Here is a 17,532-nt window from a genome sequence, read left to right as displayed (position 1 = left end):
GACTCTGATTAATTTAAAAAGAAAATGAATTTAATTGAAAAGGTATTATTTAACTTTACAACTGATGGGAAGATGGAAGTAGGTTTTTTGTTTGTTTTTTTAAATTTATTTTTTTTTTGAGATGGAGTCTTGCTCTGTTGCCTAGGCTAGAGTACAGTGGTGCGATCTCAGCTCACTGCAAGCTCTGCCTCCCGGGTTCACACCATTCTCCTGCCTGAGCCTCCTGAGTAGCTGGGACTACAGGCACCCGCCACCAAGCCCGGCTAATTTTTTTTGTATTTTTAGTAGAGACGGGGCTTCACCGTGTTAGCCAGGATGGTCTCGATCTCCTGACCTCGTGATCCGCCCGCTTCAGCCTCCCAAAGTGCTGGGATTACGGGCGTGAGCCACCGCACCCGGCCGGAATTAGGTTTGAACAGGATCCAAGAAAGGAAAAGCCCAGTTGCTATAGTTTGAATGTTTGTGTCCCCTCTAAAGTTTGTGTTGAAACTTAATTGTCAATGTGCTAATATTAAGAGGTGGTAACTAAGGTAATTAAGTCATGAAAGCAGAGCCCTCATGAATGGGATTAGAAACCTTATACAGGGCTGGAGGGAAACAGTGCCCCCCAACTTTTGCTCTTCTATCCCTTCTGCCATGTGAAGACACAGTGTTTGTCCTCTCTGAAGGGTGCAACAGCAAGGTACCGCCTTCAAAGCAGAGACAGGGCCTTGCCAGACACCAAACCTGCCAGGATTTTGATGTTAGACTTCTCATCCTCCAGAACTATGAGCAATAAATTTCTGTTCCTTGTAAATTACCTACTCTCAAATATTTTGTTATGGCAACACAAATGGACTACGACAGAAGTTGGTATGAGAAGTGGGGCATTATGGTAACAAATACCTAAAAGTGTGGAAGCAGCTTTGGAATTTAGAAATGGGTAAAGGCTGGAAGGAAAAGATTGGAGGTGTATGCCAGAAAAAGCCTAGATGATCCTGAACAGAGCATTAATCACCATGAATAGTGATTCTGGTGAGGGCTCAGAAGAAGAGAGCTGTAGAGAAAGCCTAAATCTTCTTAGAGACTGAGTTGTTGTGAGCAGAATGTTGGTAAAAATATGAGTAGTATGCTGGGTGCTGTGGCTCACGCCTGTAATCTCAGCACTTTGGGAGGCTCACTTGAGCTCAGGAGTTTGAGACCAGCCTAAGCAACATAGGGAGACCCTATCTCTGCAAAAATAAAAAAAAATGTGCCAAGCTTGATGGCGCATGCCTGTGGTCCTAGCTACTTGGGAGGCTGAGGTGGGAGGATCACTTGGGCCCGGGAGGTCAAGGCTGCAGTGAGCCAGGATTGCACCACTGCACTCCAGCCGGGGTAACAGAGCAGGACCCTGTATATAAAAAATAGAGTAAAATATGAGTGGTATAGGCAATCCTGATGAGGTCTCAGATGGGAATGAGGAAATATGTCATTGGAAACTGGAGGAAAGACCATTCTTGTTACAAAGTGGCAAAGAATTTAGCTGAACTGTATTCATGCCCCACTGCTTTGTAGAAGGCAGAACTTAGGAGCCATGACCTAGGATATTTGGCAGAAGAAATCTAAGTGTTCAGGGTGCTGGATGATTTATCTTGAATGCTTATAGTAAAATGTAAGAAGAGAGAAATGAATTAAAGATGGAATTTATAATCAAAAGGGAAGCAGAATTTAAGCCTTTGGAAAATTTTCAGCCTTGCTATGTACAGAATAAAAAAGCATGTTCAGGAGAGAATACCAAGGGGGTAGTCAAGCGAATGTTTGATAAGGAGATTAGCACAGATGAAAGGGAGCCAGATGCTATTCATCAGGATAAAGAAAGAATGACCCCAAAGGCATTTTGGAGATTTTTGAGGCTACCACTCCCATTATAGTTCCAGAGTGCCAGGGCCTTGAGAACTGAATGATTTCAAGGGAAGGGCCCAGGGCACCCACGATACCTCAGGACTCACTGCCCAGTTCTGCCTTCAGTTTCTGCTCCCCAAATTCTGGTACAGTGCTCCTTAACCACCCGAGCTGTGGCTCAAGTGGGCCCGGGTATGGCTTGTGCTCTGGAGGGCACAAATGGCAAAACTTGGCAACGTTCCTGTGGTGCTAACTCTGCAGGTGCACAGAGTGCGCAAGCTGTGGAGGCACGGCTACTTCCACCTACATTGCAAAGGGTGCTTCAAACAGCCTTGCCAATGCCTAGCGACCATGGGAGTGGGGCCACCCCAGAGTCCCCACTAGGGTAAAAGCCAGCAGAGCTGTGAGGTCAGAGATATTGCAGACAGCCCCAACTTGGGCAATGCTTAGTAGAGCTTTGGAGGCAGGGCAGCCCCCGAAGATCCCAGACCTGTAGAGCCACCAGCCACCAGCCACCAGCATGTAACGTCAGCCAGGGAGAGCCACAGACACCTAACTCCAACCCTTCGGAGCTGCTGTGTGGGCTGTGCTCAGAGAAGCCATGGGGGTGGGGCTGGCTGGAGCCTTGGGGGTTCAACCTTCATCTTACTGTGTCCAGAAGGTGGCACAGGCGTGGAATCAAAGAATATTATTCTTTTTCTTTTTTCTTGAGATGGAGTCTCGCTCTGTCACCCAGGCTGGAGTGCAGTGGCACGATCTTGGCTCACTGCAATCTTCGCCTCCAGGTTTCACGTGATTCTCCTGCCTCAGCCTCCTGAGGAAGATGATTCTCTTATTGAGCTGGATCCCCATTTGCCCCATTTTATTATAACACCCAACACCTCCCCCGCAGCTGCCAGCCTGTCCCCACTCCAGGTCCAGGGATGTAGCCTACTTTTCTTTCCTTTTGTGTTCCATTTTGAATTATAGATGCGCGCCACCATGCCTGGCTAATTTTTGTACATTTAGTAGAGATGGGATTTCATCATGTTGGTCAGGCTGATCTCAAACTCCTGACTTCATGATCCACCTGCCTCAGCCTCCCAAAGTGCTGGGATTACAGGCGTGAGCCACTGTACCTGGCTAAGAAGATTATTCTTAAGCCCCAAGATTTAATGCCGTTTGCCTTGCTGGCTTTTGGACTTACCTGGGACCTGTTACCCTTTTCTTCTTTTCTGTTGCTCCCTTTTGGAATGGGAATGTCTGTCCTGTGCCCGTTATACCTTTGTGTTTTGGAAGCACATAACTTGTTCGATTTCACAGGCTCACAGCTAGAGGAGAATTTGCCTAAGGATGAGTCATTTCTTTAAGTCTCACCTATATCTGATTTAGACTTTAGACTCTTGATTTGATGCTGAAATGAGTTAAGACTTTTGGGGCTACTGGAATGGAAGGAACGTATTAGGTTGGTGCAAAAGTAATTACGGTTTTTGCTATTACTTTTAATGGCAAATATTTTACATGTGAGAAGGACATGAATTTTGGGAGTCAGGGGCAGAATGCTGTGGTTTGAATGTTTGTGTCCCCTCTAAAATTCATGTCAGAACTTAATTGCCAGTGTTGTATTAAGATGTGGGGTAGGGCCTTTCGGAGGTAATTCAGTCATGAGAGCAGGGCCCTCATATATGGGATTAGTGACCTTATAAAGGGCTGGATGGACTAGCTAGGCCCTCCTTTTTGCCATTCTGTCCCTCCCACCATGAGATGATACAGCATTCATCCTCTCTGGAGGATACAACAGCAAGGAATCATCTTGGAAGCAGAGACCAGGCCCTCACCAGACATTGAACTTGTCGGTGCCTTGATCTTGCCTTCCCAGCCTCCCAAACTATGAGAAATAATTTTTTTAAAATAAATTACCCACTTGCAGGTATTTTATTATAGCAGCACAAACTGGCTAAGACACCAGCCAAGATTCATACTATCATGGACATAGTTTGCTTAGAATTCCTTATCTGATGATGCTGTCACTGGACATGTCCTGCTCTGTTCTCGGATTCTGTAGTCCCTGCTCACTCACTATCATACTACTGGGCTTATCTTTACCTTCCTCGTGTCTTTGCAGCACTTTCTGGAGGGTCCTGGGTGGAAGCATCTGGTTGGCTGAACTTAAGTCATGGGCTTGCCCTGCTTGTTAGGTTTTGGTACAAAGGTACTGTCTCTTCACTTTGGCTGCCATAATGGAAGACAGAATCTGCCTTCAATTGATCTTAGGATGCTCTCCTCAATAGGAAGGGATTCATATGTCTGTTCAGAGACAGCTGCTAACCCCAAGGAAGAGAAGAATTCTCTTATTGAGCTGGATCCCCATTTGCCCCATTTTATTATAACACCCAACACCTCCCCCGCTGCTGCCAGCCTGTCCCCACTCCAGGTCTAGGGATGTATACTTTCCTTTCCTTTTGTGTTCCTTGCCTGCCTCTCATGCAGTCTGTTAGAATTCATTTCTAATGTGGCTGTGGATAGGGTAGATCTTCTGTGTTCTTTACTTCTTCATATTCTTTGAAAAACAAAAACAAAAGCAAAAATCTCATAGACTTTACTGTCTTGAAAGAGCTTCCGGCTGAGTCCTGTCAGAATCTCTGAATTCAGTTTGATTAAATTCTATAAACTTTAATGAACTCATTTCCCTGATTCAGAAAATAGTTGCTCTTTGTAGGAATTCCCTGATTCTGAGCACTGGGGATGCATAGTTCAGACCCTAAAAGACCTAGAAACCCATAATATAAAATTCCTTTGTCCAGTTTTTTTTACTCTTTTTAAAGCCTTTCAGATGTTGAGAAGCTTGGGGCATTTTCACTTTTTGGCATAGTAAATATTATTATTATTGTTATGTATTTTTAAGACAGAGTCTGTCTCTGTTGCCCAAGCTGGAGTGCAGTGGTGTGATCTCAGTTCACTGCAACCTCTGGGTTAAAGTGATTCTCCTGCCTCAGCCTCCGAGTCACTAGGATTACAGGTGTGAGCTGCCATGCCCAATTAATTTTTGTATTTTTAGTAGAGATGGGGTTTCACCTTGTTGGCCAGGCTGGTCTCTTCTGACCTCAAGTGATGCACTTGCCTTGGCCTGCCAAAATGCTGGGATTATAGGTGTGAGCTGCCGCACCTGGCCACCATAGTAAATATTAAAGGATTGTATAGATAGAGTTACAAACATTGTGGAATGTTTCAAATATGTGAACGTTGTTTTGTAAATAGACATGCTAAAACACCTTTGTATGTATAACCTTATTTGTAAATAATGTCAAAAATACCATTGATGTTGCTGTTGGGTTGGTAAAGTTCTTGGTCTTGGCCTGTCCCTTGTTATCTCTATTCTAGGTATGTCTGGCTCTGATACACCTTTTTGTCATCTGCTCAGTCCTTTTGGAGGCCTCTCTAGAGATGGCAAACCATCTGGGCTCCCTATCCTTGGTTCTGTCCTTGGCAGGACTGACCACCACAGGATAAGGCTGGTCTCTAGAGATGGCAAACCATCTGGGCTCCCTATCCCTGGTTCTGTCCTTGGCAGGACTGACCACCATAGGATAAGGCTGGTTCTTCCCACGGCTAAAGCTTGGCTTTTCCACCTGTTATCCTAACCTAATGCCTGGACATCACCTCTTGGAAAGCATTATGGACCCTGTGCTGGACTTGACTTCCTTTGTCTGCCTTTCATGGGAATTCACCCTCCCTTTACACAAGAGTTCCTATTTTCGGTTTTAGAGATTGCTCTGGGTCATCGCTGAGCTAAACTGATAGAGGTTTCTTGAAATCGGCAAATGGCCTGGATAATCAGGCCCCTAACCTCAGCCTTCTGTGATACTTTGCTTTTCCATTTCCCATTCTGTGGGGTTGGGTGGAGCAAGGGATATGGTCTTTTAGAAATAGTATTTTTCACTTAATGAAGACCTCAAACCCAGGAATAAGCATAATCTCCACCAGGGAATGCCACTTAATTGCGTTAAGCTTCTTAGATTTATCAGATGAAGGATAAACCTGATTTATATCGAAACCAGGAGTGGCTGATATTCTGGTTGACAAAATCCAGATTTAAGAGGATAGTTCTTGTTAGTTGGATCAATGAGCTAAAGTGGATATGATATTTAATTGGTACAGATGTCATATTTGTCACTTTCGTTGCCCAAATTCCCAATTACATAAACTCGTATTTAGTAATAGCTTAGTGGCATCCCACTTATAAAAGGCTCAGGGGTTTTAGTTGGAAATATTTCCAATTTACTATAAAACTAGCATAACCCTAGTTATAAAACATCTTCACATGGCACACACAGATGTCAAGGAACAATTTTACTTAGGGCTTTTGGTAAAAGTTTAAAGCAAATGAGACTATGTGGTGTGATGAGATAAGGATGCCTGAATACTTAGTTCACATGGGCATTTTTTTGGTGAAGAAGTATAAATTACTAAGAGAGATTTATGACAAAGAGAATTTGAATAGACAACTAGTTGCTGAAGACAGTGAAAAAGTTTTTGAAGAATGACATATAAAAAAGGCACTGAATCCAGTTGGCTTTACAGGCAAGTAACATATCCAAACTTTCAAGGAATTATGCTATTAAAATTATTGCAGGCCTGAGTATAGGATTCCAGGTTGAAAATAGTGTTCCTCAGGAGTTTGAAGGCAGTGTTCCACTGTCTAGTAGCTTCCAGTATTGTTACTGCAAAGTCTGATGTTACTGTGATTCTTGAGCCTATGTGTGAAACTGTGTTCTCTGGAAACTTGTAGGCTCATCCCTTTGTCTCTAGTGTTCTGAACGTTTTCAGTAGAGTGTACCTATACTCATCCATTGGGCTGGGCACTCAGTGGCTCTCTCAATCTAGAGATTATTGAATTTTCTTTGATTACTTACATTCCTATTTTTTCTACTCTTCTTTTCTGAAGCTTTTGTTAGACCTTTTGGACTTGTCCTCAAATCATTTTTTATATTTTCTAGTGTTTGTATCTTTGTCTTTTATTCTAGTTTCTGGGGAATTGATTCACTGTCTTCCAGCCTTTTTATTGAAGTTTTCAATTCTGCTGTCATACTTTTACTTTCCAATACTTTGGTTTTGTCATTGCTGTTCTCTATGTAGCTGTTCCTTAGAGTATTATCTTATTTCGTGGCTGCAGTACCCTCTTTATCATATCAGAAAGATATGATAAAATCTTTCTGAATAAAGTAATAATAGTTTAAAAAATGTTTTTATTCTCCATGCATAATCTCTCTTTTCTCTGGAAAGCTTTATTCTGATTATTTTAGACTCTTTCATATAAGATGATCTTCTCACATGCCTGGGATCCTTACCCATGTGCTCGTATTTAGAAGAGGGTCACTAAAACGCTGTCTGACCAAAAGAGAATCCTACTGCAGACTATGGACTTTGGGTGATAATGATGTATCAATGTAGGTTCATCAAGTGTAACAAATGCACCTCTCTGGTGGGGGATGTTGACAGTGAGGAGGCTGTGCATGTGGAAAGAGGGCAGAGGATATAAGGAAAATCTCTTTATCTTCTGCTCAGTTTTGCTGTGAACCTAAAAATATTCTAGAGGAGCATTTTTTAATATTTAGAAGATAAAGTCTGTTCAACAAACAAAAACAAAACATTTGTTTTGGACACTCTAACCATTGTAGTAGGCAAATAAAAACCTAACTTAATGGGAAAAAAAGCTGTTTGGACGATCTGTGGGCATGGTTAGGATTCATGACTGTGATTTTCATTGTGTGGCCATCTAGCTGTCTATTTCCTTGGAGAGCCCCTGGTGCCCATATCTTTAGGTTTTTTCTTTCGGATCTGTCAGATCCACTGACAAGACTCTTCCAAACACTTGCATAGAAAATATATGCCTGGCTTCCAGGATTCTCAAGAAAAGTAAAAGTAACAAAAGGAAAATGGATTCTACCAGATATTAAGACTGTTTTACATGCAGGGCGTGGTGGCTCACGCCTGTAATCCCAGCACTTTGGGAAGCTGAGATGGGTGCATTTCTTGAGCTCAGGTGTTCGAGACCAACCTGGGCAGCATAGTGAGACCCCCGTCTCCACACAAAAATACAAAAATTAGCCAGGCATGGTGGTGTGTGCCTGTGGTTCCAGCTCCTGAGGAGGTTGAGGTGGGAGGATGGCTTGAGTACAGGAGGTGGAGACTGCAGTGAGCCAAGATCGCACCACTGCACTCCAGCCTGGGCAACAGAGCTAGATCCTATCTCAAAACCAAACCAAACCAAACCAAACCAAACCAAACCAAACCAAACACCGAAAAGATTGTGTTAGAAAGCTCCACTAATGAAAAAGAGTGGTAGTATCACATAAATTGACAGATTAATGGAACAGAATTATAGGTAGTCTATAAAACATAGCCTATTACACGTAGTATAGTGAAGCTGTTATCACAAATTAGTACAGGAAGGATTATCCAATAAGTGCTGCCAAAACCATTGATTATTTGGGGGGAAAAGTTAGCACTTCACCTTATATGCTAGAATTAGGTTGTTTGTTCATGCTTTTGTTCAATAGTTATTTGTCTCCTATTACGTTCAAGGCAGGTTAAAGTATAAAATTAAAAATAATATTGAAAAGGGGATAACAGTGTAAGCCTAAAGTTATTGGAAAGGAAAAAATCCATAAATTTGACTACATAGAAATTGAAAACATCTGCAGACAAAGGAACAAAATAATACAGAAAAATTTTTTATAACATATGCCAGATAAAGGGTTGATACCCTCTATCTATAAAGAGCTTATACAAATTGACGAGAAAATAGCAAAACCTGATAGAAAAATGGGCAAAAAGCATTCAGAGAAGAAACATAAGTGCTGAAGAAGTATATGTTAAAAAGTCTAACTAGCCAGGCATGGTGGCTTATGCCTGTAATCCCAGCACTTTGGGAGGCTGGGGCAGGTGGATTGCTTGAGTCCAGGAGTTTGAGACCAGCCTAGGCTACATGGTGAAACCCCATCTCTACAAGAAAATGCAAAAATTAGCCCGCATGGTGGCACTTTAATCCCAGCTACTAGGGATGCTGAGGCACAAAAATTGCTTAAGCCTGGGAGATGGAGGTTGTAGTGAGTCGAGATTGTACCACTGCACTCCAGCCTGGGAAACGGAGTGAGACTCTGCCACACACACACACATAGAAGTCTACACTCACTAGTAATCAGGCCTCACGCATTGAAAGGTGATACCATTTTTTCCCTGTTTAATAATTAATAATAAGCAAAAGAATTTAAAAATTACAATCAGGCTCGTATGTATACCTTGAAATAAGCACTTTCTTTTTTTTTTTTTTGAGACGGAGTCTCGCTCTGTCGCCCAGGCTGGAGTGCCGTGGCCGGATCTCAGCTCACTGCAAGCTCTGCCTCCTAGGTTTACGCCATTCTCCTGCCTCAGCCTCCTGAGTAGCTGGGATTACAGGCGCCCGCCACCTGGACCGGCTAGTTTTTTTTTTTTTTTGTATTTTTTAGTAGAGACGGGGTGTCACCGTGTTAGCCAGGATGGTCTCGATCTCCTGACCTCGTGGTCCGCCCATCTCGGCCTCCCAAAGTGCTGGGATTACAGGCTTGAGCCACTGCGCCCGGCCATGAAATGAGCACTTTCATACAATGCCATTGAACGAATGAGTAATTTTTTTCTGGAAAGCAGCTTTACAGTCTGTATCAAAAGCAAACCTGAACAACAAATATATCAAGCCGCTTCCTCCTTCTTCAGAGCCTTGAAAGTGCTATTCCACCTACCTGGAATGCTCTTCCCCATCTCTTCCTAGATCATTCCTTCTCACCTTTCAGGCTCTGAAGGCCACCTCCTGCAGGCAGGTTTCCATGACCTCAGGCTAGATCAGATTCTCTTTTTTTTTTTTAAAGTGTGATCCATCAAGCAGTGTTTTGGGAGCCTATTTCGGGGAGAAGGCAGAAGGACCCACTGTTCAGTAAACTTCCACTTAATTCCTCTGTTTTATTTATGGTGCTCCTACCCTCAATTATGCCTGGCATTTCTCGATTTTTTTTTTTTTTTTTTTGAGACAGGGTCTTGCTCTGTTACCCAGGCTGGAGTGCGAGTAGCTGGGAATATAGGCGTGCACCACCACGCCTGGCTAGTTTTTGTATTTTTAGTAGTAATGGGGTTTCACCATGTTGGCCAGGCTGGTCTTGAACTCCTGACCTCAAGAGATCCTCCCGCCTCCGCCTCCCTCCTAGGATTACAGGCATGAGCCACCGCACCGGTTGCATTTCTCTGTTTTATCCTCTCCAAAGAATACACCTCCACCTCTTCACAGAGTTGGGAAGGTGTGGTCACCTAGCTGCTCAGTGCCGGGACGGAATCCCCGGGGCCTAGGTGCTTTCAATGAGCTCTCCTGTTTTCAGCTCCAGCCACATTCCCACTCAGAGGCAGTTTGTGCTTTCATTTCTTGTAATTTGTGCTTTTCTGTGTTTCTGAGTCACTCACAATGAATCACTTTCACAATCAGAAAAAAGCCCCTAAATTTTCTTTATTTAAAATTTCCTACCTTGTGACCCAGTAATTTTACTTTTGGAATATCTTTTTCTTTTAAGGAAATAGAAATTTGTAAAACATTTAGGTACAGACATCTGCATCACAGTACAATTTATAATAGAGGAGGATTAGTTACAAACATCCTAAAAATCCAATATCAGGGTCATGGTTTAAGTAGGCACTGATAAAGCCTTTAAGTGGTATTTCCAAAAATATGTTCTTAACGACATGGGAAAAAACTTATGATTTATCGTAAGATGAAAAAAGCATAATATAAAATTGTAGGTATATCTTTACTAAGATTTTATTTTAAAATATGCATGGAAGAAGGCTGGAGGGAATTACTTCTGAATATTAACAGTTGTTACCTCTGGATTGTGGGCTCTCATTCACTGTCTACAATTATCATGCATTATCTTTATAATTCAAAAGAAGTTAAATATATGTAAAGGAGGAGAAAATTTAAAAAATTATAATCTTAAGTTGCATTAAGAGAGGTAGAAATTTTGGGGCAAGAGAGGCAATAATCTGGATTCAGACCAACTGGAGTGTCACGTCCAGCATACAGGGAGGGTGGAACATGTTAAGAGGAAAGTAGGCTGGGCACGGTGGCTCACGCCTGTAATCCCAGCACTTTGGGAGGCCAAGGCGGGTGGATCACCTGAGGTCAGGAGTTCAAGACCAGCCTAGCCAACATGGTGAAACCCCATCTTTACTAAAAATACAAAAATTAGCCGGGCGTGGTGGTGCACACCTGTAATCCTAGCTACTGGGGAGGCTGAGGCACAAGAATTGCTTGAACCCAGGAGGCAGAGGTTACAGTGAGCTGAGATCATGGCACTGCACTCCAGCCTGGGCAACAGAGGGAGACTTCATCTCAAAAAAAAAAAAAAAAAAAAAGGAAATTAAACAAATTGCAGGTTGGCCAGAGACTTCTGGAAATCAGGATTATCTGGAGGAATGGGAGGAGGCAGGCTCAGGCTGGACCTGGTGGCTGTCTGTATGTGGCTGCAGTACTGTTTGGGAAGGACAGAACTGAGTGTCCTGTGGCTCTGGGATCAGAGCCAAGACTGGAAAGAGATTCTTAAAGGTGGAGAGAGATGTTCTGACAATCCTGTGATGGATACCTCTTCCTGCAAATGCCAATAGTCATGCTGAGGTTGGTGTGAAAAGGAAGAATCCCTAGTCAAGGAACTGGAGGTGATAGAACCATGAGGCTGGCAAGCCAGTGGCCAGTGAGCCGGCATGTTAGATTGGGAAGAAGTTTTGGCATCACCCAGCTTGACAGCCTTGTTTATGTGCAGCCTGTGATGTTCTCATGCTCCCATCGGTCATAGATAAGATGACCTTGGGTTATGCAAAATTCCCAGTGCACTCCACATAACCCCATCCCTGTCTTTCCTACTCAGGACGGCAATGTGAATTTAAGCGACTGCAATTAATCTTATTGTAGAAATAACCCTGACTTTTTTCTGATTCATGTAAAATAGCACATCACTCATGAGTTTTCAGATCAATGATCAGTGACAGGTTACCACATGCAACGCTCCTCATACCTAATTGTCACATACGTGTTTCTCATCCAACTCTTTCATTTCACATGGGGAAATTGAGGCCTAGAGAAGGGAAAGAGCCACAGTCAAGCACGTTTGAGAGGTGCGAAGTAGGAGCCAAGTCTCCTGACTCCAAACGGTGGCCCTTTCTCTAACTGAGAGTCGCCAGCTATCAACGTAGATTTTGGTTGCTGGCAGCAAGGGATAGGCTGGTGAGAGGAAGAAGGAAGCAAAGGAAAAGAAAGGTGTGAACCTGCTGTGTTTCATCCTAGTGACATCACCAAGGAGATGCCTGCGTCCAACAAACCTAGCATTCTCCAGAGCCCCCTGCCTGACTGGTGCTTGGAGGTGAGGTGGGGCCCTGAGGGTGGTCATATGCCAGATATATTGAAGTTTTAACCCCTAATACGTCAGAATGTAACCTTATGTGGAAATAAGGTCTTTTCAGAGGTAATCAAGTTAAATCAAAGTCATCAGGGTGGGTCCTAATCCAATATGAGTGATGTCCTTATAAAGAGGGGAAATTTAGACAGAGAGACGAGGGAGAACACCAGGTGAAGATGAAGGCAGAGATGGGAGTGATGTGTCTAAAAGCCAAGGAGCACCAAAGATTGCCAGCAACACACCAGAACTAGGAGAGAGGCCTGGAACAGTCTCCCTCACAGCCCTTGGAAGGAACTAGCCCTTCGGATATCTTGATCTCAGACTTCTGGCCTCCAGAACTGAGAATCAGTTTCTGTTGCTTAAGCCGTGCAGTCTGTGGTACTTTAGTACAGTAGCCCTGGCAAGGGAATACAGGTGGAACGGGGCTTACAGCCACTCTTCCTGAATGGTCTTCACCATACCCCCAACCCTAAACGGTGTGATCCCAGCCCCACAACACTATCCTCACTCTTAAACCCCCAGCCCATATGTGCTTGTGTTTGTGTGGCCAGTGGTCTAGGACCCAACTTGTCTTGCCAAAGGTCCAAGTTCCTGAGCCCCAGCCTGACCCCAGCTCTGACACCAAGCTCAGAGTGGGTGAGCTTTGAGGGAGGGGAAGGATGCCATCTCTGCTCACTGAAACCTTTCTTCTCCTACCTTTCCAAAGTAGGAAAGGTTGGGGATAACAGAAACACCAAACCAGGGCTCTCAGGCCCCTCTGGTAATGCTGGCTCTAACGCTGGCTTCTAACCTGCAGCCTCTGGCCTCTCACCCTGGCTGGAAGAGAATCTCTTAGACGAGGACCTCAGCTTCCAGTGGTCATGGACTTCCAGTATGTGAACAGCCTCCTTTTTGAGGCTTTCAGGATTGAGCCCAGCCTCACTCAATCAAGCAGTGGTTCAGATCCCTGAGAGGCAGAGGTCATTGCTGGAGACTAGCTGGAGAAGTCAGGGAGCGCTTCCTGGAGGAAGAACCTATGTTAGCCTGGCTGACATAGGTGTGAGCTTAATTTTACTGCATGGCTACTGAGCCAGGTACAGTAACATACTTTCACTTACTTGGTTTCCTGTCAGTTGTGAGGCAGGTGATGCTACTTGCATTTTAGAGATTAGAAAACTGAGACTCAGAGAAGTGAAATGATTGACTTCAGACCACAGCATTTAAATTCAGGGACCTCTGGTGCTAAAGCTCATCTTACTCTTCTGCACTGTGGCCTTTTCCAGGGTCCAGTAGTATTTAAAAGATTTGTGGAATTTTGAAGTGTCGGGGACAGGGACACTGCATGCTGACACGGGGCAGGGTGGGAACATACTGGGTCAATCTGGGAGCCGCGAGGAAGCTGGCCTGATCCATTTCAGCAGTTCAGAAGGAACAATGGGAACCACAGCTGGAAGAGGAAGAGGGTCGTCATTTATGAGGCTGAGTGTTCAGACTCGCTGGATAAGCAGCGAGTGAGCCAGTGAGCTCTGGGTGAGGGGTACAGAGCTGGTATTTTCAACACCTATCCTGATGGGTGAGGGGCCAACTTGCCAACCTGCTGTAAAGGCATCGTGACTCTCAAGAAGAAGCGTCTGGCCACATCAGATAGACCCCCTTTCCTTCTTTAACCCTAGCCCCAGATATCCCTGGGAAGGGAGGACAACCAGCTTGCCTCTGAGGGTCACTACCTAGTGCTCTCCCCTACCTGGGTCGCCTCCACATAGGTCAATTCTGCCAGCAGTGGGCCCATCCTCAGCCACACGTCCTGTGTCTCGATGGCTCATCAGGACCTAAGTGCCCCCTCAGCCTGTCAGTCCCTCCTCTGACTTTGCACAAGCAGTTTTCTCCTCTTGAATGCTCAGTGTTCTCTTTCCCTCCCTGGTGAACTCCTAGTCAAGACCCAGTTCAATTGTTCATTTTGTTTCTGCAGCCTTTGTGAGTCATTGGCAAGATTCAGTCTCTTCTACTTCTGTACATTGCCATTGTCCTCATTGAGGTCTGGGTGCCTGGAGAGCAGATATGAAGCAGATCCTTAAGTTGCTCCTCCTGGTGGGCAGACTAGAAAGGGCCAAGGTAGGAAGGACTAGTGACCTAAACCTCCCTTTCCAAATACCAAGGATGAGGATGAGGTGGGATGAGTGCAGGGCCCATCTGAACTGGACTGTGAAGGGCTTGGCTGGCAGGCATGCTTGAGGAGCAAACCACCCAGTAAGGAAGCATTTTGCAGGGGGCAGTGTGGCCAGGGCGATGATGGGCATGGGGGAGGCAGGGCAAGGACACTTATGTTTTGGCCACTCATTAATGGGCTGGAGCGGTGGGGATGAGAAGAAGATAGTGTCTGAGGCATTTCAAAAGGCAGAACATTTAGGAATCAGGGCTGTTGGAGGCAGAAGGTATGAGTTTGAGGGGTGAAGATGCTGGCTGGAGTTGGGGGTTACAGAGACCAAAGAGATTATACAGGACCAAAAAGAAAAGGAAGCCTGGGCAAAATAACTCTATCCCCCAACCCCCAGCACATCGTGATAGCATCAATACACACCTAGCTTGTGATCCAGTCCTGTTTATTTTAGAAGCATGAACAGAACTAGGAAGGAGTGATGAAAACAAGGCACCAGTCCCCTAGACAGGGCCAAATCCGGCACAAGCTCTGTCTGTGCGATCCAGGCTGACCCAGCAGCCTCAGTCCGCCTCTTCCTGTGAGGGAAGGGTTTGAGGACAACCTGCACACAGGCAACTGTTCCATAGGGTGAGGTTGGGGTAAGTTGGCTCTGGGTCCCTCTGGATCAGCTGCGAAAGGCCAGAGCATCCCATGCTGACTCTGTCTGTGCTCAGGCAAAGCCACGTTCTGGAGAGGAAGCCATAGTGCCTGGTGGCACCAGGAAGGCCTCAGGTGTTCAAGAACAACTTGCAGTGAGGCTCCATGGCCAGCAAGCATCTGCTTCCCCAGCCCAGTCATCTCCGCAGAGCCTTCCAGGAGGGGGCAGGGGGCATCCCAGGCAGCCAGACTTCTCAGGACCCCTCTGTTGGGTGACATAAGCCCCAGGCCTCTATACATACTGCTTCTTAGAAGCAGAGCTGCTGGGGCGACTGGGGGATTTTCGGTCATTCTGAGGGGGTGGGTCCAGGAAGAGAGGGGGCCTGGAAGAAGCCAGCCTCTCCTCCGTGGTCAGGTTGGCCCAGTTCTGCTCGCTGGATGAGAGCCCATTGTAGGTGGGGCATGGCGGGGATGAGGGCCCCTGGCCCATGGGGAGGTAGAAGAAGACCTGGTCCGTGTAAGGGTCTGAGGAGGTACCCTGGGTCGGGGGTGCGTCTTGGCCCTGCCGTGCCCTCATTCCCCGGCTGAGGCAGCGACACAGCAGGTGCACCAACTCCAGCAGGTTAAGCACCAGGGAGATGAGTCCAACCACCAACATGAAGATGATGAAGATGGTTTTCTCCGTGGGGCGAGAGACAAAGCAGTCCACGAGGTAGGGGCAGGGTGCTCGCTGGCACACAAACACGGGCTCCATGGTCCAGCCGTACAGGCGCCACTGGCCATAGAGGAAGCCTGCCTCTAGCACGCTCTTGCAGAGCACGCTGGCCACATAGGTGCCCATCAGTGCTCCGCGGATGCGCAGGCGACCATCTTCCGCCACCGAGATCTTGGCCATCTGACGCTCTACGGCCGCCAGTGCCCGCTCCACCTGTGGGTCCTTGGCTGGCAGTGCCCGCAGCTCCCCCTCCTTCTGCCGTAGCCGCTCTTCTCGCCGAGACAGGTAAATGACATGGCCCAGGTAGACCAGGGTGGGCGTGCTGACGAAGAGGAACTGCAGCACCCAGTAGCGGATGTGGGAGATGGGGAAGGCCTGGTCATAGCAGACGTTGGTGCAGCCTGGCTGGGCCGTGTTACACTCGAAATCTGACTGCTCGTCACCCCACACTGACTCGCCGGCTAGGCCCAGGATGAGGATGCGGAAGATGAAGAGGACCGTCAGCCAGATCTTGCCCACCACGGTCGAGTGCTCCTGGACCTGGTCCAGCAGCTTCTCCAGGAAGCCCCAGTCACCCATGGCTCCCGGGCCTCCGTCTGCAAGGAGACAGAGCACATCAGCATGTTAGCATGGCATCCTTCTCGTTCGCCCAGCAACAAGCCTGCAGGGAGGTCTGCCATGCCCGTTCTACCTACATAGAAACCCAGGCTCAGGAAGGGGAAGGACTGGCCTGGAGGCTCCCACTCAGCAGTGCAGGCAGGACCCAAAGCAGATCTTTGGATGATGGCTGCCAACCTCTTTGTATGGTCTCATTCTGCTTTGGCTAAGGTCCCTGCCTAATCAGACATCGATATCCCTCTTGTCCCCAAGCCACTGCCCTAGGATGGACACAGACCAAGGAAATCTGGGTGGAATTGAGGCTCCTTTGCCTGTGGGAACAGAATTTGAGGAATATATCCAAGGTTGTGCAGCTGGGCTAAGCCCTTCCTCCCTTTTACCCAAGGCTGGCTACCCCCAGACAGTGGGGGCTGGTGCTGATGGTAGAGGTGTTATCTTCTGCTTCTTAGGGGGCTCAAAGCCTCAGGTCCCTGCTCCCTGCTTCATATCTTACCCAGCTGGCTTCACTCTAATCTTTGAGCCTGCAGGGGCTGGGAGGCGGGAGGGGTTTTAGGAGCTGAAGGCAGCATCATCCTTTAGCTCCACCGGTCAGCAATAATGACCACCTGCCACTTGAGGAGGGACACTTGGTCCTGTCTTCTTCGTCCACCTCCACTCCCACCCCCTTCCATCTCCAAAGCTGATGCTGGCAAATTCTAGACTCTTGAAAGGAATTGTTATTGCAGGGTGAGGCACAGGCCACAAAGTTCCCAAGAGGGAGGTGCCTCTTCCCAGGTGCAAAGCTGTTTAGAGCCAGGCTCTGGAAGTGGCCCTGGGTTCAAATCTTGGCTTTTAGAAACTGCGGCCCCTTGGATAAGGAACAACCTCTGGGCGCCTCAGTCTCCTCCATGGTAGAGTGGAAACAATAGTATTCCTACCGCCTCGGGTTGTTATAAGGATTCCATGGAAAGAGGGTGGGAACCTGGCCAAGGCCACCTGGGTGAGCGCGGCTCTGTCGCGGCGGGCGTTCCGCAGCAACCCCCCCGTCCTGGCCTCGGAGGACCCAAGACTCCGCCCGGCCTCCCGCGAGCAGGTGGCACCCCCGGTCCCTTCCTAGCCCCCGACTCACCGCC

General features: G+C 46.7%; 1 protein-coding gene across 3 annotated transcripts in view; it reads right to left on the bottom strand.

Annotated features, from left to right (window-relative positions):
- Positions 1–14,876: 14,876 nt before the first annotated feature.
- The window catches only part of GJA4 (gap junction protein, alpha 4, 37kDa), a 3,143-nt gene continuing 487 nt past the window's right edge, over positions 14,877–17,532 (bottom strand). Inside the window, exons 1-2 of one of the 3 annotated variants that reach the window (XM_011995604.1) lie at positions 17,396–17,532; positions 14,877–16,493 (exon numbers count right to left, since the gene is read on the bottom strand). In XM_011995604.1, coding sequence (XP_011850994.1) covers positions 15,380–16,381 — 1,002 coding nt within the window. In that variant the 5' untranslated portion in view covers positions 16,382–16,493; positions 17,396–17,532 and the 3' untranslated portion in view covers positions 14,877–15,379. The remainder of the gene's footprint in view (positions 16,494–17,395) is intronic. The other 2 variants (XM_011995606.1, XM_011995605.1) reach the window with 2 other exon arrangements.

Source organism: Mandrillus leucophaeus, unplaced genomic scaffold (genome assembly GCF_000951045.1).
Source record: "Mandrillus leucophaeus isolate KB7577 unplaced genomic scaffold, Mleu.le_1.0 Scaffold493, whole genome shotgun sequence".
Lineage (NCBI taxonomy): Eukaryota > Metazoa > Chordata > Mammalia > Primates > Cercopithecidae > Mandrillus > Mandrillus leucophaeus.
The sequence above is the reverse complement of the archived record's forward strand: the minus strand, read 5'-3'. Positions and strand labels throughout refer to the sequence as shown.